Here is a 23,330-nt window from a genome sequence, read left to right as displayed (position 1 = left end):
AGCAAACGAAACCAAAGTTGGCATGTGAAGGTTTTAGGGTGCATAAAATGTTTCTAGGGTGAATAGACATCCTCCCCACAAGAGGCTCCAAAATTTAAATTTTCAGTTAGTGTCCATCTTTTCCACCCCAGGTGTCTATCTTTCCCGTCAAGTGTCCGTCTTTCCCGACTCATTCTTATTTTTTCAAAGATACCGGACTTATTTATTTTGCAAAATTTCTGCCTTAAAAACAAATTTTATTATAAAAAGAGACCGAGACTATGAATTTGTGGTGAGATAGCTATATATTTTTTGTGGAATTCAGGAAAAAATCAACGTTTATCTAAGGTGTGCGTCTTACCACCCTTAATACGCAACAAGCTACCTGAATTGGTGAAAATCGATTATCCTTAACCTATGTGCCTGGATATTTTCTACGATTCATGAAAGTCAGAAAGTAGAGGAAGATGTAAACTCCGAGAACCGCGTAACTCACCAGCATGAACTGAGAAGTGCTAAATGCTTCAATAACTAGTCTTTCTTTAACTAGGTTAAGTGAAATGAAGTGTGCATAATACATCCCTTTTTTTCTCCTGTCTTCTTGGGAAGCGGATGCACGAGAAAAGTGCGAGCTTTTAGACAAGGAAAAAAAACAACCATGATAATAATTTCAACACTGAAGCCACTCGGAGGCAGGAGAGTATTCCAGCATCATAATGAAAATTGTTACGGATAAAATTATTCTATGGTGAACTTTTTTTCACAAATTTCATAACCTTCTTTTCGAGGTATGTTTTGTATAATATCATTTTGTGGACGATGCACGGGATAAGGTTCTCTCCGAGAAATATTCCCGTTGACTTTAATCACAGAAGGTTTTTCTCCAATTCCGCACCTAGAAGGATGTTTCCAACAAAAACACCCAACTCACAAAGGCATTGTTGGATCATCCGTCAAACAGTGGACTGCCATTCCTTTCATCATCATCATCATCACCATCATGATCCACCACTATCAAGATTACGATGAATGAAAACCGCAACGTGTTTTAGGGTGCTACATGCGGGTAAAATAAATGTCTGCCATAAATGCTTTGCGGGCGTAGAATACATCTTATTTTTGTTGCCTCAAACTTTTTATAGTTGCACACACATGTTCACGATAGCGCTACACAGTGAAAGGATAGTGCTGCTGTTGCTTTCAGGGATATACTTTACTGGGTCATTGGAGCGATTACATGGATTAGGTAACACTAATTAATTACGAGTACGTTGCAATGCCTTCCAAATTTAACATTAATGAATGTTTTTTGTGCGGAAATATCTATCGCGGGATCATCGAGCAGGATCTGGCCAATCGTTGAATTTACTAATACTATTACTAACACTTTTTTGTTTTGTTATTACCATTTCTCATTGAACTCAAACGATAATTTCGGTTCTTGGTACGTACCGTAATGAATCGATTTTCCACCCATTAATAACTACTGTTGGTAGCTGCCGTGGGAAAACGTGGAGGTTTGCGTACTCGTGATGCCATTTCAGCAGGAAACGTGGCACACGCTAACCAGCGCCAAGTGATAATTTATATAGTGTTTCAAACTTGTTTAATCGAAGCAATGTCGCACCGAAACAGGCTGTCATTAAGTTGTACTACAACTCACAGATAGTGTCACATAATAATGGTTAAATCACAATTTACGGACGATAAGTTTTGCCTGAGTTATGCAAACGATCCTTTCGATGGGGTGGGTTTGAATGTTTCTAAAATTATTTCTTCAAGAAAAAATGTTCAAGGCTACATTATTTCCAAACCCGCACATCACCTTTTTTTCGTTGCCCAAACCTGTTAGTCTTCATTTCAAATACCCGGTTAAGCAGCCGAATTATTAGTCTCATGAATATTTTAGCAACATGAAGTGTATTATGTATGTGTACACATACTTCCGGCAAAAAGTGCCCCAGAGGCTTTTCTGACCAGTCGCTACTTTCTCCGTCCTCCTTAATCATTCGGCCGCTGGGTTTTCTGCATAGGTACAGCGCATACCCACACAAACGCTAACACACAAACAAAAAATTCGTTATTCACATATATTCGTCGAGTGCTAAAAGCTAGCCACTTGAATTATGTAAGCAAACTTGACTCCACTTCATTCCTTGTGCATACTATAGCGACGGTAGGTTACCTATAGAGGGCGTGGGAAAATCTTCCACCTAGCGAGGATGAAATCATGACGTTCGTTGATTGTGTTGAGCTTCATGGTCGTTCTGAATTCAATGCGTTTGTAATTGTCCTTTTTTCAAATGACTACAGGGGAATTATATCACACAAAATTGTTCGGTGAAATGCAGCCTTTCATCCGATTTTCAGCCTTCCAGGGAAGTTGAACGAAACCAACAAGTCGGGAAAGATGGACACCAATGTATAATTGATGAATTACATTTTTATTTTAAATCTTAATGATGTACAAACTTGCAATACAGTGTATTAATACCTTTGACACTTACTGTGTACACCCAGCTGGCTTTCTTTTAAAATTGTAAATAAAAACAAAAAAACTAATCTACAAAGAGCAGCTCGATGTAAATTTTCGTCTGTAGAAAATAAGGTTCTCATTATTATCCAGTAAGTTTTTGGGGTACTTTTCGTTACGTGAGTGTTTTACCATCTTCCAGTTTATCGAATCAGCGGTAAAGTTTTCTCATTTTTACTCCAGAAATTTTGACGAAAATATAATACTAGTCAAGTCGGGTAAGACGGACACTCCACTGAAGGGAAAGTCAAACATTTTGTTTTGAAAACAATTTAATTATCTCCTCCTTCTTTTTTTAACAGATGCCCACTAACTACGTTTGCAAGAGCAACGTAGGTCAGCAAAGCGGTTTTGAAAATGTAATCCGAATTTGTCATTCCGAATGCCTTCTAGGTGATTTCAGTACATGAACTTGAATCTTTAGTTAGTGTCCGTCTTTCGCGACTTATTCTTATTTTTTCAAAAATGCCAGACATATTCATTTTGCAAAATTTCTGCCTCAAAAACAAACCAATATATATTAGGCTGTCAAAAAAGTCCTGCGGTATTTTTTTTTAATTTTCATTTGTTCATAAAATTAGTTACAATCATCTGTTTTAAGTCAAATATGCGCTGTTTTGTTCGATGACTTGTTCCCAACGAGATGCCAACTTCATAATACCCCTGTTATAGAAGCTCGCTTCCTTATTGGCAAAAAACTCGGATAGCCAATTTTCACAGACCTCTTTTGTGGCTATCTTCTGACTACCTAGCTCGTTCGCCATGGACAAAAACAGGTGGTAGTCACTTGGTGCAAGGTCCGGACTATACGGCGGATGCAAAAGAACCTCCCATCCGAGCTCCCGGAGCTTCTGGCGCGTCACCAAAGAAGTGTGTGGCCTGGCGTTGTCCTGATGGAAGACAATGCGGCCTCTGTTTATCAAAGATGGCCTCTTCTTCAGGAGTGCTACCTTCAAGCGGTCCAGTTGTTGGCAGTACAGGTCCGAATTGAGCGTTTGGCCATAGGGAAGCAGCTCATAATAGATTATTCTATGACAATTCCACCAAACACACAGCAGGCCTTCCTGGCCGTTAATGAGGGCTTGGCCACCGTCTGAGCCGCTTCAGCGGGCTTCGACCACGACCGTTTGCGCTTCACGTTGTCAACGTGTGTGGCACCCATACATCGAGTTTCTTTGTGAATCCACGCTCCTTCAAATGGTTAATAACGGTTTGATGACTTATCCCCAGCTCTTGGCCGATGCTACGGCTGCTACTATGCCGGTCTTTCCCGGCTAATTCAGCGATTTTGTCGCAATTTTCGACGACAGGCCTTCCGGAGCGTGGCGCATCTTCGACGACCACTACACCAGAACGAAAACGTTGAAACCATCGTTGTGCGGTGGAAATGGAAACTGTATCGGGTCCATAAACTGCACAAATTTTATTGGCAGCTTGAGATGCATTTTTGCCTTTGTCATAGAAGTACTGTAAAAAATGTCGGATTTTCTCTTTATTTTGCTCCATATTTGCGACACTATAACTCACGAACGACTTAACCAAACAAAACACTGTCAAGGACTAAATTATAGCGCGCAAAAATACCATTCCAACAAGCTATAGTATGACTCGATACAATGAATACAACTAGAACTACGCGCTTACAACGACACCTCGCGGAAATACCGCAGGACTTTTTTGACAGCCTAATATAAACATAGATTTCTTTCTGTCTGTCTGATTCTTATGGACTCGGAAACTACTGAACTCAACATGAAAATTGGTATGTAGGGGTTTTTGGGATCGGGGAAGGTTTTCGTGATAATTTGAGACCCCTCCCCCCTCTCTAAGGAGGGGCTGCCATCAAGCAAACCATTTGTCATGACAATTGTCATGCGTAAATGCGAAAACAGAATAGAAACATACGGTGTGAGGCATGATGTCGACGCAAACCTCTCTCAGTTTCTATTCTGTTTTCGCATTTTCGCATGACAATTGTCATGACAAATGGTTTGCTCGGCTGCCATACAAATGAAACACAAATTTCTGCATTACTTGAGAATTAATCAAGCAAATGAAACCAAATTTGGCATGTGAAGGTTTTAGGATGCAATAAACGTTTTTATGGAGGTCAGACACTCCACCCCCCCTCTCTAAGGGAGGGCTGCCATACAAATGAAACAAAAATTTCCGCATTACTCGAGAATTAATCAAGCAAATGAAACCAAATTAGGCATATTGAGGTTTTAGGGTGCAATAAATGTTTCTATGGTGGATTGACACTGCACCCTCCTCTCTAAGGGGTGGGGGGGGTGTTCTGTCATACAAATGAAACTCAAATTTCTGCATTATTCGATGGAACCAAATTTTGCATGTGGAGGTTTTAGGGTGCAATAAATGGTTCTATGGTGGTTAGTACTCCTCTCCCCTCTCTTAGGTGGCTTCCATACAAATGAAACACAAATTTCTGCACAACTCGAGAATTAATCAAGAAAATGAACCAAATATGGCATGTGGAGGTTTTAGGGTGCAATAAATGTTTTTACGGTGGTTAGACACTCCACCCCCCCTCTCTAAGGGGGAGCTGCCATACAAAATTTAACGAGGTCAATTAGAAGATCAATCAATGAACAGTTCTGGGATTGGACCCATGAACTTGCCCATAGTATGAAAACTTGAATGTTTGAAAGTATTGATAACAAAAAACAAATTTTGAGCGGGACGAAGTTTGCCGGGTCCGCTAGTCTATATATATATATATATATATATATATATATATATATATATATATATATATATATATATATATATATATATATATATATATAAATGGAATGTTGTCTGTCTGATTCTTATGGACTCGAAAACTACTGAACCGATCGACATGAAAATTTGTATGTAGCGGTTTTTGGGGTCGGGGAAGGTTCTTATAATAGTTCGAGACCTCTCCCCCTCTCTAAGTGGGGGCTGCCATACAAATGAAACACAAATTTCTGCATTATTCGAGAATTAATCAAGCAAATGAATCCAAATTTGGCATGTGGAGGTTTTGGGGTGCAATAAATGTTTCTATGATGGTTAGACACTCCTCCCTCTTCACTAAAGGGGGGGGGGTGCTGCCACACAAATGAAACACAAATTTCTGCATACCTTGAAAACCAATCAAGCAAATGGAGCCAAATTTGGCATCTGAAGGTTTTAGGGGGAAAGAAATGTTTTGTTTCTATGGTAAGCAGACACTGTTCTCCCCTCTCGAAGGGGAGGCTGCCATACAAATGAAATACAAATTTCTGCATAACTCGAAAACTATCAAGCAAATGGAGTCATATTTGGCATGTGAAGGTTTTAGGGGACAAGATACGACTCTATGGTGGTTCGACACTCTTCCCCCTCTCTATAGGGAAGGCTGCCAGACAAATGAAACACAACTTTCTATATAACTCGAAAACCAATCAAGCAAATGGAGCCAAATTTGGCATCTGAAGGTTTTAGGGGGTGTGGTGAGCAGACACTCCTCCCCCCTCTCGAAGGGGGCGGCTACCATACAAATGAAACACAAATTTCTGCATAACTCGAAAACTATCAAGCAAATGGAGCCAAATTTGACATGTGAAGGTTTTAGGGTGCAATGAATATTTCCATGGTGGTTAGACACTCCTCCCCCTTTTCTAAGAGGGAGCTTCCATACGAGTGAAACACAAATTTCTGCATACCTCGAAAAACAATCAAGCAAATGAAGCCAAATTTGGCTTGTGAAGGTATAAGGGGGCAAGAAACTCGAGGAAGGAATTGTCCGATTTAAGGCTGTCTTTTTTCTATCATATTTTCTGTATCAAACATTTACTCCATGTAACGGAGGAACATGTTATTTGCAAGTGGTTGGAAATTCTTGAACGAGAATTGTGTCTGAAAATAATCCCCTAATAATAATATTTTAATAACAAGTTTTGGTAGAAATACTAGGAATTTTATAGTAAAAGGTAATTTTAAAGGGTGGATTAGAAGATCAATCAATGTACAGTTCTGCGATTGGACCCATGAACGTGCGCTTAGTAGGGAAACGTAAATGTGATAACGAAAAATAAATTTCGGGCGGGACGAAGTTTGCCGGGTCAGCTAGTGTTATTATAAAGAGAGACTTATACTATAAATTTGTGGTGAGCTGTGGTGTTTAGTGAAATTCACGAAAAAACAACGTTTACTTAAGGTGTCCGTCTTTAACACCCTTCGTCTCAGTGTTTCAATTGAGCAGTCATTGAGACGGTCTGTGTGCGAAAAAGTTGTTGCCACAATTTGAGTTCCACCTCTACAAAATTATATTAACTGGATAATGCTCATGCCAGTGCAAAAAAAATGTAAAGAAATGCTTCAGACAACCACTTTGAACGCGTTTTCGCAATTAATGATGTGGATCGCTTCCACCTGAGAGGATTTTAAATAACACAACTTTCTGTATTGGGTGGCTGCCAATTCAAGGGAACCCAATGTACTATATTTACACAATATAAATGTTGCAGTATACAGATTGTGAGCCGTTTTAGCATCTGATACTAATTCAGCGCGTGGAACGTTCTCGCTTTTGAAGTTTTTGTCTAGCAAGACAGCAGGTGAGACTGCTGACTGCTAGTTGGAGCGAGACCAAGTATTACGAATCGCGAATGGCTTATGTTACATTATACCTCATGGCTACGACCATTTCTCGGAAAGTACGGATAGGTAAGAACAGAAATGTCCATAACAAATGTATGGGAAAATGAGTGTGCCGCATCTGTTTTTTTTTTATCCCATTTGTTTATTTATTCAGGCTAGAGATGGACGAGCACTCACGAGCCACTCATTTGAGCCGGTTGGTCAGAAAGAGCGAACAATCCATGTTTCTTTAAAAATGAGCCGCGGCTCTCAAATGAACGGCGCTTAAATGAACCACAGCTCAAAAAAAAACCCACGGTTCATTTATGGTAAAGGCTTATTGGTAAAGAGCCGTGGATCGTACGCTCGTTCTGACGAACCGTGGCCTGCGGCAGTGCGGAAAGAATATATGTTTCCCATGCTGCTTTTTAAGCGGTTTTATTTAGCTGTTTGTATGTTTTTAAATTTTACCGGATTACATATTTTTTCGAAACCCCATCAATATGGGTATCTAATGAAAGGACTTGACTAGTAGAACGCAGTTATTTATAAAACATGCAAATGCAAAATGGCCGCCACCCCAAAATATAACAAACAAAATATGTATTTTTTTCAAAACCCCCTCAAAATGGGTATCTAATGAAAGGACTTGACTAGTAGGACACATTTATTTATGTAAAATGGAAATCCAAGTTGGCGACCGTTACAAAATGGCAGACTACAAATTATGTTTAGTTTTTTAAAACACCATAAATATGGGTGTCAAATGAAATGACTTGACTAGTAGAACACAGTTATTTATGAAAAATTGAAATCCGAGATAGCAGCCGTTACAAATTGGCAGACAACAAATTTTGTCAAAACCCCGTCAATATGGGTATCTAATGAAAGAACTTGACTAGTAGGACACAGTTATTTATGTAAAATGGAAATCCAAGTTGGCGACCGTTACAAAATGGCAGACTACAAATTTTGTCAAAACCCCATCAATATGGGTATCAAATAAAAGGGCTTGACTAGTAGAACACAGTTATTTATGAAAAATGCAAATCCAAAATGACCGCCACCCCAAAATGGTGAAATATGTTTAGTCTTGAATCAGACGAATTAGTAGCCTAACCAATACTGCTAGATCTTCTCCTTAAGCAGAAAAGTTTTGGGGATAACAGAAAGTACAACTATGCCCATCAGTCGTTGATAAGGACGCAAAAAATGACGTGTCGCCTACGAAACTACCACAAATCGTTGGTGATGAAGTGCGGTCATCTGTGTGGGAGGAGTTTGGTGCATTGGTTGGCAATCTTCGATCCTCACATGATCCAAAAGCTACTGCAATATCTATTGTAGATAAATATTTAGCTTAACCACATTTGCTGCGCATAAGCGACCCTTTGCTTTGGTGGAATGAATGGAAATCTATCTCTCCGCGGCACTACCATTTTTTTAAAAATATTATGAACTCCGGCGACTTCAGTACCATGTGAGCGAGTTTTCCCGAAAGCAGAGCAAGTTTGCAGTGGAAGATGTAGTAGACTTTAATAAGATAATGTTTATAAAATAAAAAAAATAAAGAAGATTATTGTGATGGAAATTTATCAGAGAAAACCTTCCGTTAAGTAATATTATTACTATTCTCTGCACTGATTATTGTTTAAAACCTCATTTTTTACATCTTCCATTCTTCACATATCGTAATAAACCAGTTCTTGAAATGAGTCGTCGAACCGCTTAAGTGAGCCAGCTCTTTTCATTGAGCGCACGGCTCTGAGTCGCTCACTGAAATGAACCGTTTTGCCCATCTCTAATTTAGGCTCATTAACATTTTAACCGTAACAGAGCCAGGTTGAATCGTTACATGTTACATGATTTATGGTATCTATAAATTATAAATTACACGGTAGCAGTCTTTTAGGCCTAAGAGCATTCTTCTGTTCCATTATATATGATAAATTACACAGTAGCAGCCATTTAGGCGTAAGAGTATTCTTTTGTAGTTATTTTATAACAATACGACAATGGTCAATTGAGGACCCCCGATCGGTGCGGGTATACGAAATTTGGAAAATCTAAAAAAAAATTAGATGCCGTATCACTTAAAAATGCATAAAACTTTGAGATCTGGTGTCGTTTCGAAAAAAAAAATTCTTGCCCGAAAATCTAACTTTTGGAACAAATGAAATACAAATTTCAGTATAACTCGAGAATTAATTAAGCAAACGAACCCAAATTTGGCATTTGGAGGTTTTAGTGAATGTGAATGTTTGGAAATATTTATAACAAAAAACCATCTTGGGCTAGACGAAGTTTGCAGAGTCAGCTAGTCCTTTATACAATAGTGAATTTTGGAACCTAATAACTAAAAAGTTAGGTGTTCTTGCATCAATCGCGTTTATGATAAAATTTCTAAAAACCGCCACCTCCTTCGCAAAGTCTCTTCAGCATCTAAACTGAAGCGATATTGCACATCAGATAGGAATACGTTAATACAAGACGACCTTATCTAACCGATTTAGCATACTGTTTATAAACATTTATATTCCCTCCGGATGTTCAAATCAAATTTTATTGCAGATTCTCTTTCCTCCCACTGTCTGTATCTCACCGCTAACACACCACCCACGCTAGTCGCCAATCTCGAATAATCCCTTCAATGTGCTAATTCTCATGCAGGTGCTGAAACATCTTTTTCCGCTGTTTGCCTTTGCATTTATATCCACCTTGGCGGAGAGATCCACCATGGAAGAGGGCACGCTCTAATGAATGCAAATTTTGCCACATCACGACGTCCAAAATTGACGACCGGAGCGTCCTGAGGGCAACCGAAGCCACCGCTGCTGCAGCTACTCTGATGGCAATGAAGGTAAATGAATAAGTAAACTGTATTCACATACACACGGTTATATAGACCATTAGGCAGGATAACTCAACAAAACCGTATACCACCAGCGGGAAGGCCGCATCGCCGTGAGAACCTACCTTTTGGAACTGCTATCGCATAATTAAATCAAGGTACAGTACTTAGGTCAGGAGCACCCATATTTGCGTAATCACGTACCTTTTGGAGGCCACAAAGGAAACGGGACATTTAGGAGAAAGTAAAGGAAATGAAAGCGAGAGGGGCAAGCGTAACGACGACAGCAACTATCGCCGTGCACACGTTAGTGCTATACTTGTTAGTGAACCGGGTTGGCGCCGGGTCTAGATCAGGTGCTGGTCACCGGCTAGATGTTTACATTGCCGGCTTTTTCCCCTATGGGGAAGGGGTCGAGAACAGTGAGACTGGCCGCGGAGTGATGCCAAGTGTGAAACTCGCGTTGGATCACGTGAATGAACATTCCTCCATACTGCGAAACTATCGGTTGCACATGTGGTGGAATGACACCGAATGTAATGCTGCCGTTGGGGTGAAATCATTTTTCGACATGATGCACTCGGGCCCTCACAAGTTGATGCTGTTTGGCGCGGCATGTACCCACGTGACGGATCCAATCGCGAAAGCCAGCAAACACTGGCACCTAACGCAGCTTTCCTACGCGGATACGCATCCGATGTTCACGAAAGATTCGTTTCCCAACTTCTTCCGAGTGGTTCCCTCGGAAAATGCATTCAATGCACCACGGTTGGCGCTGCTGAAGGAATTCAACTGGACCCGAATCGGGACCATCTATCAAAACGAGCCAAGGTATTCGTTGCCACACAACCACATGGTTGCGGATCTCGACGCTATGGGTTTGGATGTGGTGGAGACACAGAGTTTTGTCTATGATGTTGAAGAACCCTTGAGGAAGCTACGGGAGAAAGACGTCAGAATCATTTTGGCGAACTTCAACGAATACTGGGCCCGAAGATTGTTCTGTGAGGTGTTCAAACAGGATATGTACGGCCGTTCCTACCAGTGGTTGATCATGGGAACGTATAGCCACGAGTGGTGGAACGAAAACGATACCGACTGTTACGTGGACCAAGTGCGCATGGCACTGGAATCGACTATCTCGGTTGACTTGCTGCCGTTGTCCACGAGCGGTGATATTACAATATCTGGAATTGTAAGTTTTTGTCTGATAGCTACGAACTTCAGAGGGATTAAATCAATTTTATATTTATTCTTCAATAGACTGCCGACGAATATCTGAGTGAATACGACAGTCGAAGGGGGAATGAGTATTCACGATTCCATGGCTATACCTACGATGGCATCTGGGCTGTTGCATCAGCAATTCAGTATGTTTCACAACGAAAGGAACACTCGTTGACGCATTTCGAATATCGTGTCAAGGAGTGGGAAAATATATTTCTCGAGGCTTTGAAAAACACCAGCTTCGAAGGCGTCACGGTAGGATCTTCTCTGTTTAATGTTTCTCACTATCATGGTTCAGTCTGTCCTCATTAACAGGGACCGGTGCGATTTTACAACAACGAACGGAAAGCATGCTTCCTACTGAAGCAATTTCAAAACGGTAATGAGGTTAAAATAGGCGAGTACAATTCGTTAACCAATCATCTGGACTTAACACTCGGACAACCAATGAAGTGGGATGGTAGATCCCCTCCCAAGGATCGAACCTTGAGAATCATCGAACACAGCCAGGTGAACATTACGATCTATGTTGTACTTGCGAGTTTATCATGTGTGGGAATCGTCATGGCAACCGTATTTTTGATTGTCAACATCAAGTACAGGAATCAAAGGTACCAAACAATTGTGCTCGCGACAATAACATTACATTTTAACATTTCTCATCCATTTTCGCAAAACCCACCTCAGGTACATAAAGATGTCCAGTCCACATCTCAACAACCTCATAATCATTGGTTGTATTCTCACCTATATGAGTGTCATCTTCCTGGGATTGGACAGTGGGCTGAGCAGCGTGGCAGCTTTTCCCTATATATGCACGGCACGTGCTTGGTTGTTGATGGCGGGCTTCAGTTTGGCGTTTGGAGCAATGTTCTCGAAAACTTGGCGTGTCCACTCAATTTTCACTGATCTCAAGCTCAACAAGAAAGTAATCAAGGACTATCAGCTGTTCATCGTGGTTGGAGTGCTTCTTGCGATCGATTTGGCGATCATGACGACGTGGCAGATAGCAGATCCATTCTACCGCGAAACGAAGCACATAGAACCCTCGGTAAGTGTTGATTGTCGTCCGCTATTTTTTTCTTTAAATGTATTTTTTTCCCTGCAGGATCATCCTACATTGGAGGATGTTATCATTGTTCAAGAGAACGAATACTGTCAATCTAGTAGGATGACCATTTTCATCGGTATAATATACGCGTACAAAGGTCTGTTGCTTATATTTGGAGCTTTCCTGGCATGGGAAACTAGGCATGTGTCCATCCCTGCCCTAAACGACTCCAAGCACGTGGGACTTTCGGTCTACAACTGCGTGATTATGTGCGTTATGGGTGCTGCCATTGCTTTAGTTCTTTCCGACCGCAAGGACGCCGTATTCATTCTGATATCACTCTTCATTATCTTCTGTACGACAGCTACCCTGTTCCTAGTGTTTGTTCCCAAGGTTTGATGCATTATAGCATGTTGACAAAAAATCTCGCTTAACTCACACCGCATTACAGCTTGTTGAACTGAAGCGCAATCCATCGGGTGTGGTTGATAAAAAGGTTCGCGCAACCTTACGGCCAATGTCCAAGAACCGACGGGACTCGTCGGTGTGCGAGCTGGAACAACAGATGCGAGACGTAAAGCAAACAAACTGTCGCTTCCGAAAGGTTCTGATGGAGAAGGAAGCTGAACTGCAGGCGCTGATAAAACGGCTTGGACCGGACGCGCGCGCCTGGATCGGGCTAGAGACATCGTGCTCCGAGCCAGATGTAAACAAGGAATCGGTTAAGATACAAGTGAAGAAAGACTACGCGAGCGGTGAGTTCATTTTTTTTATGCCATCTGTTTATTTTCATAGGCAATTTAGCTGTAACAGACCCGAATTTATTCGTGTACATTCGTGTACATTATTTATTCGTGTACATCATATTTTATCTTTTTAATTTTGTTGAATATTTCACAGTAGCCATTCAGTCGTAAGAGTATTCCTATCTTATTGAAACACATGTTGTAAATTACAAAATGCCGCTTTTTTTCGACGTAAGAATATTTCTAGTGTTCGAATGTTCACAGTTGGACCGTACACAGCGGGACTATTGATATAAGGCTTCCATCGTTGTGTTATCAATAGTACCAATTACCGATACAGCAGATCGTAATGTGAACGGTATGTGACTGGGAAGACAGTGTCCCCACTCCAAAAGATATTTATTGTATAAAAGAAAAATCGTCAGAAATTCGATTAGAAATTAGTCACAAAACGTAAAACACCAGTAAACATACCATGTTTACTTTTATTTCCTCATTTTGTAACTTTCAATCGCAGTGATCAACGTTTTTCTAACGAAAGTTTTTTCAGAATATGGATCCAGACAAATGTACGTTTTCGTTTAAACTCTTACTAAGTTAGATTAAAACTTAGAAGACTAATCTTTTGTACTTGCGAGATAGTTGAGTTTTGTTTTCAGAAAAATTGTGGAACTAACAATTTTATGAAACTTCCATCTATTTTCTGTTCTATAAAGTTCTATCTAAATTGCATTATATCAATATCAGATTTGCATTATATCAAAGATTGCCAGCGACGCATAAAACTAGAAATCCTGGGACAGAGCGAAGTCCGTTGACCCAACTTTGGAGAACACAAGCTTCCGTCGGGACAGGTAGTACTATACTCTGGCATTCGAGGTGAAAACGCTTCCCGTCACCGTGGAGTTGGTTTCCTGCATAATGCCCAAGCACAGGCTTCGCTCATCAAGTGAGAACCTATCAACGAGAGGATCATCGTTGTCAGATTCAGAACACGGATTCGGAACCTAACCATAATCCAATGTTATGCGCCAACCGACGCTGCCGAGCTACAGGACAAAGAAAACTTTTACAGATAACTGAATTCCATCTTGGATAAGGTTCCAAAGGGTGACATCAAGATATACACCAGCAACTTCGACGCGAAGATCGGGTCCGACAACACGGACTATAAACGCGCCATGGGACAACATCTCGTCTGGCCATCACCTTCTGGTTGGCGAGATTCGTCTGCGCATTGCACGGATCCAGCGACAGGTGGAGAGGCTTGGACGACGATTCAGCTACGCCGACTAGAAGATCCAGCTGTAAAGAGGTCGTTCGTTGAAGAGCTTGAGACTCGAGCAGAGGATATTCCGGAAGGTGGCAACGTAGAAGAACAGTGGACGGCCATCAAGAACGCCTTCATCGAGAGTAGTGAAAATGACCTGGGCCAGATGCGCACATCCAGAGAAAGGAGTGCATCACGGATGGAACATGGCGGAAGATTGATTGAGCGGGCGAAAACCAGTGGAGCCAAGAACGAATCCCGTCAACGGTATGCGGTCCTGGAAAAGGAGGTCAAACGCTTCTGTAGACGGGACAAGCGAGCGTGGGCGGACTTCCTGGCTGACGAAGGGGAGAAAGCCGCTACAACTGGCGATATACGCCTCCTCTACGATATCTCACGACGCATGAGCGGAGCTAGGATGAATCCAAGGATGCCTGTGAAAAACACGACCGGACAGTTACTCATCGATCCCTCTGACCGGCTGAAATGCTGGTTTGAGCACTTCGAAAAACTTCTTCAAGTTTCGACGTGCAATCAGTCATCAACATCTCGTCAGGACCGCCAAGGGTTCGGCGCATCACCCGTGTCAACTCCGAGGCCCTATCGCTGCACAAGATTGAAAAACCATCCGGTGTATGAAATCCAGCAAAGCTCCCGGGGTCGATCGCATATCAGCAGAGATGCTCAAAGCTGACCCCATGCTATCCGCACGAATGCCGCATCAACTATTCTCGAATATCTGGGACATCGCGACATTTCCGGCCGACTCTTACGAAGGCGACAAACGATCCCCTCCTTGCCTTGAACTTCGTAGCATTCGATCTCTACATAGTACATCGCTACATATGTAGTGCGGATGTCTAAATGTTTCAACGCCATTCCTTTTCTTCCAGCTAGAGATGACAGGATTCTAAGTGTATCATGCTTGGTCACAGGGGCGAATGTCTCGTCGTAATCGACACCATAGCACTGTGTGATACTTTGCGCCACGATCCTAGCTTTGTAGCGGATCACCTCGTAGGATTAATTTCGTTTTACTTTGAACACACAGCGGCTACCTAAAATCTTCTTGCCCTTCAGAAGTGGCACCAAGTCCCACGTTTCGTTCTTTTGATGCGACTGGATTTCGCTATCCATCGCTGCCTTCCAGGGAATTCGATCTGAACTGGCACTGCTTGCTGAAAAGTCATCGGATCCTCGGTTTTCTGCGTTACAATACCTACCACATAATCCGACAAACGATTCAGTAATACGCCGCGGGTACGCCGGCTCTGACGAACACTTTCAGATCGTACACTCACTTCATCTTCTTCATCTTCCTCGTCTTCATCGAACGATTCTTCGCCATTACCTGTTTCAGAAAATTCTCTTTGTGCTGCTCGCTTTCTCGCAACAACCTCTGGGAGAGGCCATTCAATATCACTGTTAGGTACTTCTTCATTAGATCTCTCTTGTAAATCCGGTCTGTTAGATGATTCGTCACCTATCTTCAAAACTTTGCGTTGCGGCTTATTGGGATCTGGCAATCGACGTATCAACAAAACGATAACCCTTATGCACGTCAGATTAACCGATGAAACGCAACTTGCTCGCCTTACTGTCAAACTTTCCTCGTTTAACGTCGGGGTATGAACATAAGCAGGACAACCATAGACTTTCAAGTGACTAAGTATTGGTTGCCTCTCATACCACTTCTCATACGGAGTCTTGTCAACCGATAGTAACGGAAGTCGGTTCTGCAAGTATGCGGCCGTTACTACATCCTCGCCCCAATATCGCTTGTTCAGGCCTGCATCAAGAAGCATCGTCGTCGCCATTTCCTGTAGCGACCGATTCTTCCGCTCGGCTACACCGTTTTGCTGCGGTGTGTACGCTGTGGTATACTGCGCCTGGATTCCATCCTGCGTGAAGAAATCCCGCAACTCTTTGTTGGCATACTAGCCTCTACCATCCAAGCGAATAATACGTGGCTTTCTATTGAATAGATTTTCTGCGTACCGAACATACGCCTTCATCCTCTCCGTTGCATCCGACTTCTTCGCGAGCAAACAAACTACGATAAAGCAACTGAAGACATCGATCATCGTCATCAAAAATCGATTGCATTGGTCCACACAAGTCAGTGTGTACCAGATCCAGCACATGCTTCGACTTCTCCTCTGCTGCCTTCGGAATCGGATTCCGAGCTAGTTTCCCTTCCAGACACGGCTCACAACATTCTTGGATAACGCAATCGGTAACATTCATACCGATACCGAGTTTCTCGTCACGAATTGTTCCAATAACTGCCCATACCCGAAACGTCAGTTGCCAGCATCAACTACGGTTATGTGTCTTACTCTCAGCTTTTCACGACAACTTCGCCAACTTCAGTTTTTGTACAGGCACCCGGATCGTTCACCTACGACCGCCACCGTACCAGCCATCACGGATTTTACACTAGTCCTCCTTGAAAACGACAGTAAAACCTTTTGCAGTTAACTTGTCCACGGATATAAGACCTCTTGTCAACGACGGCACATACAGGACATAAACAAGTTTCACGTCGATCACACCACCATCTCCGTTAATTCCAAGCACTGTACCTTCACCGTATTCGGCAGTTTTCACAACCTTGCCATCGGCCAGAAAAACGCTGATTTTCTTCATTAGCTTCAAAAAAAAAAAGTCACAGGAGGGTTGTGTCCAAGCCACGACCGCATAGTTGACGTAGGATTCCGTTAGGCTATCTGCTGCACGCTGATTTTGGATATGTTTGAAGAATTACATTGTTAAACTCTTCGATAATGATTTGGGTCCGTTTTGTCTGGTTGTTAGGTATTGTTTGTTCACTCCACCAGTGTCCATAACCAAGTGATAATGATAGAAGGATGGTGATTAGTCATTAGATGGTGCGTATCACGTACCAAAGCCGCCCTCTGTGGTCCTGGACGAGATGGCGCCTGTGTTATGTATGGATGAATAAAAAAAAAAGCTCATGAAAGCAATATAAGATAATTATCATTATCGAACCCAAATTTTTCTCACCAGAAAAAAGTGTTACTTTAGTATAGAGAAAATATATTTGAAATGGAAAAGTAATTTCATTCATAATTTTTTATTTTCTGAGTGTTTATTCAACCCATTTCCTTTTCGCTTAAAACCCAACGGAACACGATGCTACATGCCTCAATGCGAATTTCAATTGGGCTAACAGCACCCAATACGATATGTAGAGCATATGTGAAATCGCTTTTTCGAATTCCTTTATTTTTCCAATTTTACTCGTCGCATGAACTTTCCTTGGGAGAAAAAAAAATCATTTCATATTTCAAGTCATTTTAACACAATAGCTACCATACACAATTTTACACTTACAGTTGTGCTAAAAGTTTTACGAAACAACCAACATAAAAGTTCCAAATTTAAATTTTATTTATATTCTATCAAGCATAAGTTCTATTCAGTTCATTGAAACATCATTCTTCAATCGAAAGATTCTTATTGGAACGAAAAAACACTTGTTCATCGCTCCCAACTTATTCGCCAGCACGTATGCAATCAGCAATGCCCACGCTAGTTACAATGAGCACTATCCATTTGTGCGCGTCGCTAGTTAAACTATCGAGGGTTTTTACATGCTGATTTCTCCCAGAAATCATGGATTTGAAATCTCTGTTAGGGAATACATGTCGGTGGGAAAAAAGCTCCTTCTACTTTCATGTATCTGCAATGCCAATTTCCCCTAGGCAGCTTGGTTTTGATGTCTCTGTTTGGGACCTGCCGCATATGTCGTCAATTTCGACCTATCAGAAATGGGTATTTCCGTTAGGATATGGGTTGAGATTTTTAAGTTGTTCGATAGTTAGTTTCATGACATATATTATTTTATTCAATGTAAAAAATTGTTATGGGGTGCCGAAATTGATTGACGCAAAAATCTCATCAATCCATCATGAAATGACTGAACAATAAGCATTTGAAATTGGACAATTTTCACGGTGCGCTCGATTTTCGATTTTCAATTTGTACCCCAATATGTTCCCGAAAGACGTAATCCTACGTCAAAATCATCGCAAGTCATGTGACAGCTTGCTCCACTCTCAATAAATCATGAGCTGCATGGCTCACTTCTCACCATGAAACACACACCACTACAATCATTTTTAGCTTGCTTTCACTTCGGAACCTTTCCGTTTTTCGCCATCTTCCTTCTCCTTTGCTAACAACCGGCAATCTCACTGAAAATGACCCGGTTTGCCACAATGGAAACATTTCCGATCTTTTACGGCACTACTCTGCTTCCTCTGCTTCGTCGCACTTTTCATCGCGTTGACGTCACCTCTCGAACCACTTTTCTTTTTTCGCTCATATTCTTCGAGCAACTTCGACTTCACCAACCGCATGGTTAAATCGGCATCCGGCCGGCCTTCCAGAGCCATCGCCAGACCACTATAAGAGTGAGGTAAACTTCGGAGGATCATCGCAATTTTAATCGATTCTTGCAGCTCTTGCCCCGCGGTCGTCAGCCTATCGAAAAGTTCTTCTATTTCCAGAAGATGCTTTTCCAAATCACCGCACTCGGACAAATTTAACGAACACATTTTCTTCAACAAAGGAACGCGAGAAGTCATCGTTGATTTTTCGTGATACGCACGCAAATACTCCCAAAATTTTTTCGCGTCGTTCGCATTTTTCACCAGGCTATACTGGCTGTCCTCTTTGCACAGCCCAATAGTCGACTGAGGCTTCTGCTCATCTTTCTTCCACTGCACCGTCACCGGCATCGGTTTGACATCCGCGATCACATACCAGATTTCTTCTCGCATCAACATCATTTCCATGCGGAATTTCCAGCTCGACCAGTTCTGGTTGTTCCATTTTGCAAACGGCAGTTTTCAGAAATCCGCCATCTTGAAATTACTCTTTCGCAATACTTTCACCTTCCAGAACTTTCTCGAAATATTCCGCAGTCTCATAGCACAACTTTGAATGCTTGTATATTCATAGGTTGACCACATTCCAAAACACTCAACACTATTAAAACTTCATGACCAACGTTAAATTAAGAATGTTAATATGTTCCGCACGCTGTTTGTATGCTGGGCATACGGATAGGTCATGCGGAGCTTCACCACAATGTACACATTTTATTTTTAGTTTCGAGCATTCATCTTCGGCATGTTCCTGTCCGCAGTTACCACAACGTACTTCATTACAGCAAAAGGACATCGTGTGTCCAAATTGCTTACATTTAAGGCAGTTCATGGGGCGCAGAATGAAAAGGCGCACTGATAAACGAATTTTACCAATGGTTACAATATCGGGAAGAGTGACCCGAAACGTGTCCAACGGAGTATACATTTTTTTCGAGCTAATGGTAGTTACGGAATGTAATTTCCTGCATTCCACAATCTTCACCGACTTGATGAACGAGTCCTTGAAGCAACCTCCGCCCTCCATTATGCATTCCTCCGTGAGACCCAGTTCAGTGATCACTCCGTCGATCTCAACTTCTCGGCAGGGAATGCCTAGGATCGGGGAACTTTTGAAGTAGAAGGAATTGGTGGAGCATTTATATCAGAAGCTAAACATGGAGCATTTCCTTGAGGAATAACAGGGGAAGGGGATTTAGTATGAAGGTGATCGGGGGATGGGTTAATTCCCGAAGAAGAGCTCGCATTACCCAGCAGGTAGTTGTTTCCGATACCGTTCGGTACCTAAGAAGTACTTACAAAGCAAAATTGAAAAGAATAGTGAAGTGTCCCATGTAACAATCTATATGAAAACAGATAGTTTCCAACAATGGCAGCACACGAGAGAGATACGTCCGTATCCTACGAGAGCAGAACACGAACTGTGACAATAATAATGATACATATTGGAATGTTGGAAACATAAAGTGGACGTAAATACTAATGTTTTCTATATCCTAAGGCTGGTACACTTGCACGCATTTATACCCTCATTTTTATTACCTGAATACAACAGTTCAAAACAATTTTTTAATTTTCAAATTTAAATTGTAAGAAACACAAGTGATAAGAACTATTACGATTATGTAAATATCAAATCGCGTTTTTTTCAGAAGGTACCGAATTCACATCGATTGGAAGTTTGGTCTCAAGTAACGATACATTGGAGTCGATGGGACCGGAAAGGTAGTATGAATCGAATTCATTTAGCAGACCTTCTCACAATTTAATTCCATAATCTTAATTAGGAAAAAGAAAACAACAGTCATTTTGCCGGGCGAACAACCCCCAGTCAAGGCTCCCGTAACAGTGACAAATTCAGTTTCTAAAAGTAGCTTAGTCAATACCTCAACTGTAAATGCAGTAGTAAAAGCAAATGTAACAACAGCACCTGCTACAACAAATACCATAACTATAACTACGCAAACGATTTGTCCCAGTACCACTCCACAGCCCGTACCGAACCCTGTAGTAACGACAAATAACATTAGCAACAGTACCAGCGTTCCTCAAGACCCGAACAAACCCATGTTCAACGATGTTCGGCGTGAATCGACAACCGCTGCTAAGTGGTCCCCAGGGCATGCAAAGGTCTGTATGAACACGCAACAGATAGTTGAATCATGAATCATTTGTGGGAGTTTTTCAGGATTGCTGCGAAGTCGATCGTGTTTATGAGACCGTTGCCAACAAACCAACTACGCAGGTCAATTGCACATCTGCCACATCGTTAAATCATTCTAACAGTGAGCTTAACCAGGTTTGCCATCATAACAAAACGAGCAATAAAAGTAGAGGTAAGTGCACTTATATTGAACGATCGCATTGGAAATAGGTACATACAAATAACATTGACGAATGTTCACTAGACTCTATCAACGAGCCAGCAAGGAAAGCAAACGTACAAATGACGTCATCACTCAAAGGGAATTTCGTTGTGTCACAAAGTGATCTCTGGGATACACACACGCTATCTCACGCCAAACAGCACCAGCGACAATCACCTAGAGGACAATCCCGTTGTCCAGATCACAGCCATCCACCAGCTGCCCAACAGCAGCAGCAATCACAGTACGACCCAGAGCGAGAGAATAGTAATACTGCGGCGTCTCCTGGACCTATCCAACGAAGCGTTTCGGAAAAGAATCGTACCAAGCATCGCCATAAACAGAAGACCACCGCGTGTCAGAGCGAAACCGATAGCGAGCGGGAGCAGCGAGACTATCAAAACTTCACCTCATCCGTGTGTTCAACTGGCAGCACGGCGGCGGTTACTTCGGTGATCGGTAGCTACGTAACGCCAACCAAGATGACCTCGCGTAAGTTATCGAAATCACAGCATTCGCACCACCATTCGACTCCGAACGTTGCGCCTGAAAAGAAGCACTCCGGGTCGGGTCAGAGCGGCGGTAGCACCGGAAGTGGTCACGCTAGGCATCGCAAGAAAGAATCTTCTAGTTCTAAGCCAAACCTGTATGGTGCGTGTTCCGAATCGGAACTTCTTGATGGCGACACAGCTATTTTGCCCATCTTTAGAAAGCTACTCAACGAGAAAGATTCTAGATTTAGAACTAGAAATACGGTAGGCGCTAGCTGTCCAAATATATCAATTAAATGTGATATTGTTGAGTATCTTTAAACGTGGACTGTTTTCATTTCCATGTTGGATTGGTTGTTATCGAGTAATTGTTTTTATAATACGTAGGAAGTTACCAGAATACCGGCGATTAGAAATTTTGTCGTTATGAGTTACGCAAGTGTGTTTTTGGATGCCATTGATTGGGATAAAATTATTAGTATTGAAATTATAAATCTCAAGCGAATGCTCCCTATATCCTGAGGCTATGATCAAATTAATCAAGCGGTTTTGAGCTGCAAGCAATTTCTACCACAATTTCCCGCAACCGTCTCTTCATTTTGCCGCTACAAATCAATGACATTCACGGAAACACTATGTTTGTATCCAAAGTCTCTTATGATCTCATGCAAGAGCTCTTGTAATCATGCACAAATTAACAAACAAAAAATTTTTAAGCAATAAGAAATAATTTATGTAAAACAATTCAGATATATTTGAAGCGCAAATCTAAGTTCGTTCACATTAGAATAAAAACAATAAAAACACACACACACATAAAGCAAACAACTAAGAAGAAAAATACAGAATTTGAAACCGTCTTCCTACCTACAAGAACATTTTTAGCACGTCATCGAAACCGAACGAAATCTCAGCACAAAATATCAAATATTCATTAAATTCATACACACAACACTCATTGCATCTCGAACGTGTGATACGTCGTTTCGTTTGTTGTTTACTATTCCGAAAAAAAATGTCACAATCAAGCTCAAACAATAGTTACAGTCGTGTGTACATAGATGTAAAGGCGTTTTATAACATGAAACCAAAACGAATATCTTTCAATACAAAGAGGAAATGTTTAAAGAATTTTGATAACTGTAAATAGAGAGAGAAAAAGAGTAGACGATAGCCGTTGGGCTGAGCTGATACATAAATTTTAATTGTTGAGAATATGCAACTACAATCTTCTTCTACTGGTCTAGAAGAAATATAAAAAAAAACAATGTTTACCTTTGGAATAATTAATCTGAATACCAGATAAAAACCCATCGATCTAAACGTTACAGTAGTCGAGTGAAGTCGAAAAAAAGATCTAGATGAAAGTAAGTGTTGAGAACCTCAAATGAGCCCTAAGCAAATAGGTAATTATAGGTCAAACAAGCTCACTAAGCTGAGGAGTAGTCCGTAATGCGAAACAGTACTGCGCGTGAGACGATACGAATAAATGAAGACGCAATTTTATGCGTTTTTCTTGTGTTAAAGTTTTAACAATCGATGACAATATCATAAGGTTATTCTAAGTTATCCTATTATTGTCTTCTGTGAACGATTAGCCCATTTTTCGTTACGGCCGTGATTCGACTGAGGCAACACTGAACTGGAGGTTGCACTGATCCGTTGATATTTAGTCGGATAGAAGACGATCCGTTTGTAGAAGGGTTGAGGCAGGTATATGCTGTCTAAAAGTTGCCTCGATAGAATCCCGACGTTACTGTAGCTTCTATATTCTCTGTTTCTCACGAAATTCG

The 23,330-nt window shown here is 41.5% G+C and overlaps 1 protein-coding gene across 7 annotated transcripts in view; it reads left to right on the top strand.

The window, feature by feature from the left end:
• The window catches only part of LOC129773568 (gamma-aminobutyric acid type B receptor subunit 2), a 54,040-nt gene extending 31,009 nt beyond the window's left edge, over nt 1-23,031 (top strand). For 5 of the 7 annotated variants that reach the window (XM_055777183.1, XM_055777204.1, XM_055777200.1 and 2 more), the window contains 11 exons: nt 9,791-9,980; nt 10,034-11,166; nt 11,235-11,453; nt 11,514-11,809; nt 11,886-12,249; nt 12,307-12,642; nt 12,701-13,004; nt 20,333-20,405; nt 20,468-20,810; nt 20,869-21,016; nt 21,089-23,031. In XM_055777183.1, coding sequence (XP_055633158.1) covers nt 10,225-11,166; nt 11,235-11,453; nt 11,514-11,809; nt 11,886-12,249; nt 12,307-12,642; nt 12,701-13,004; nt 20,333-20,405; nt 20,468-20,810; nt 20,869-21,016; nt 21,089-21,858 — 3,795 coding nt within the window. In that variant the 5' untranslated portion in view covers nt 9,791-9,980; nt 10,034-10,224 and the 3' untranslated portion in view covers nt 21,859-23,031. The remainder of the gene's footprint in view (nt 1-9,790; nt 9,981-10,033; nt 11,167-11,234; nt 11,454-11,513; nt 11,810-11,885; nt 12,250-12,306; nt 12,643-12,700; nt 13,005-20,332; nt 20,406-20,467; nt 20,811-20,868; nt 21,017-21,088) is intronic. The other 2 variants (XM_055777215.1, XM_055777224.1) reach the window with 2 other exon arrangements.
• Nucleotides 23,032-23,330: the final 299 nt, after the last annotated feature.

Source organism: Toxorhynchites rutilus, chromosome 1 (assembly GCF_029784135.1).
Source record: "Toxorhynchites rutilus septentrionalis strain SRP chromosome 1, ASM2978413v1, whole genome shotgun sequence".
Classification (NCBI taxonomy): Eukaryota; Metazoa; Arthropoda; class Insecta; order Diptera; family Culicidae; genus Toxorhynchites; species Toxorhynchites rutilus.
This window is presented reverse-complemented; position numbering and strand designations above follow the sequence as displayed.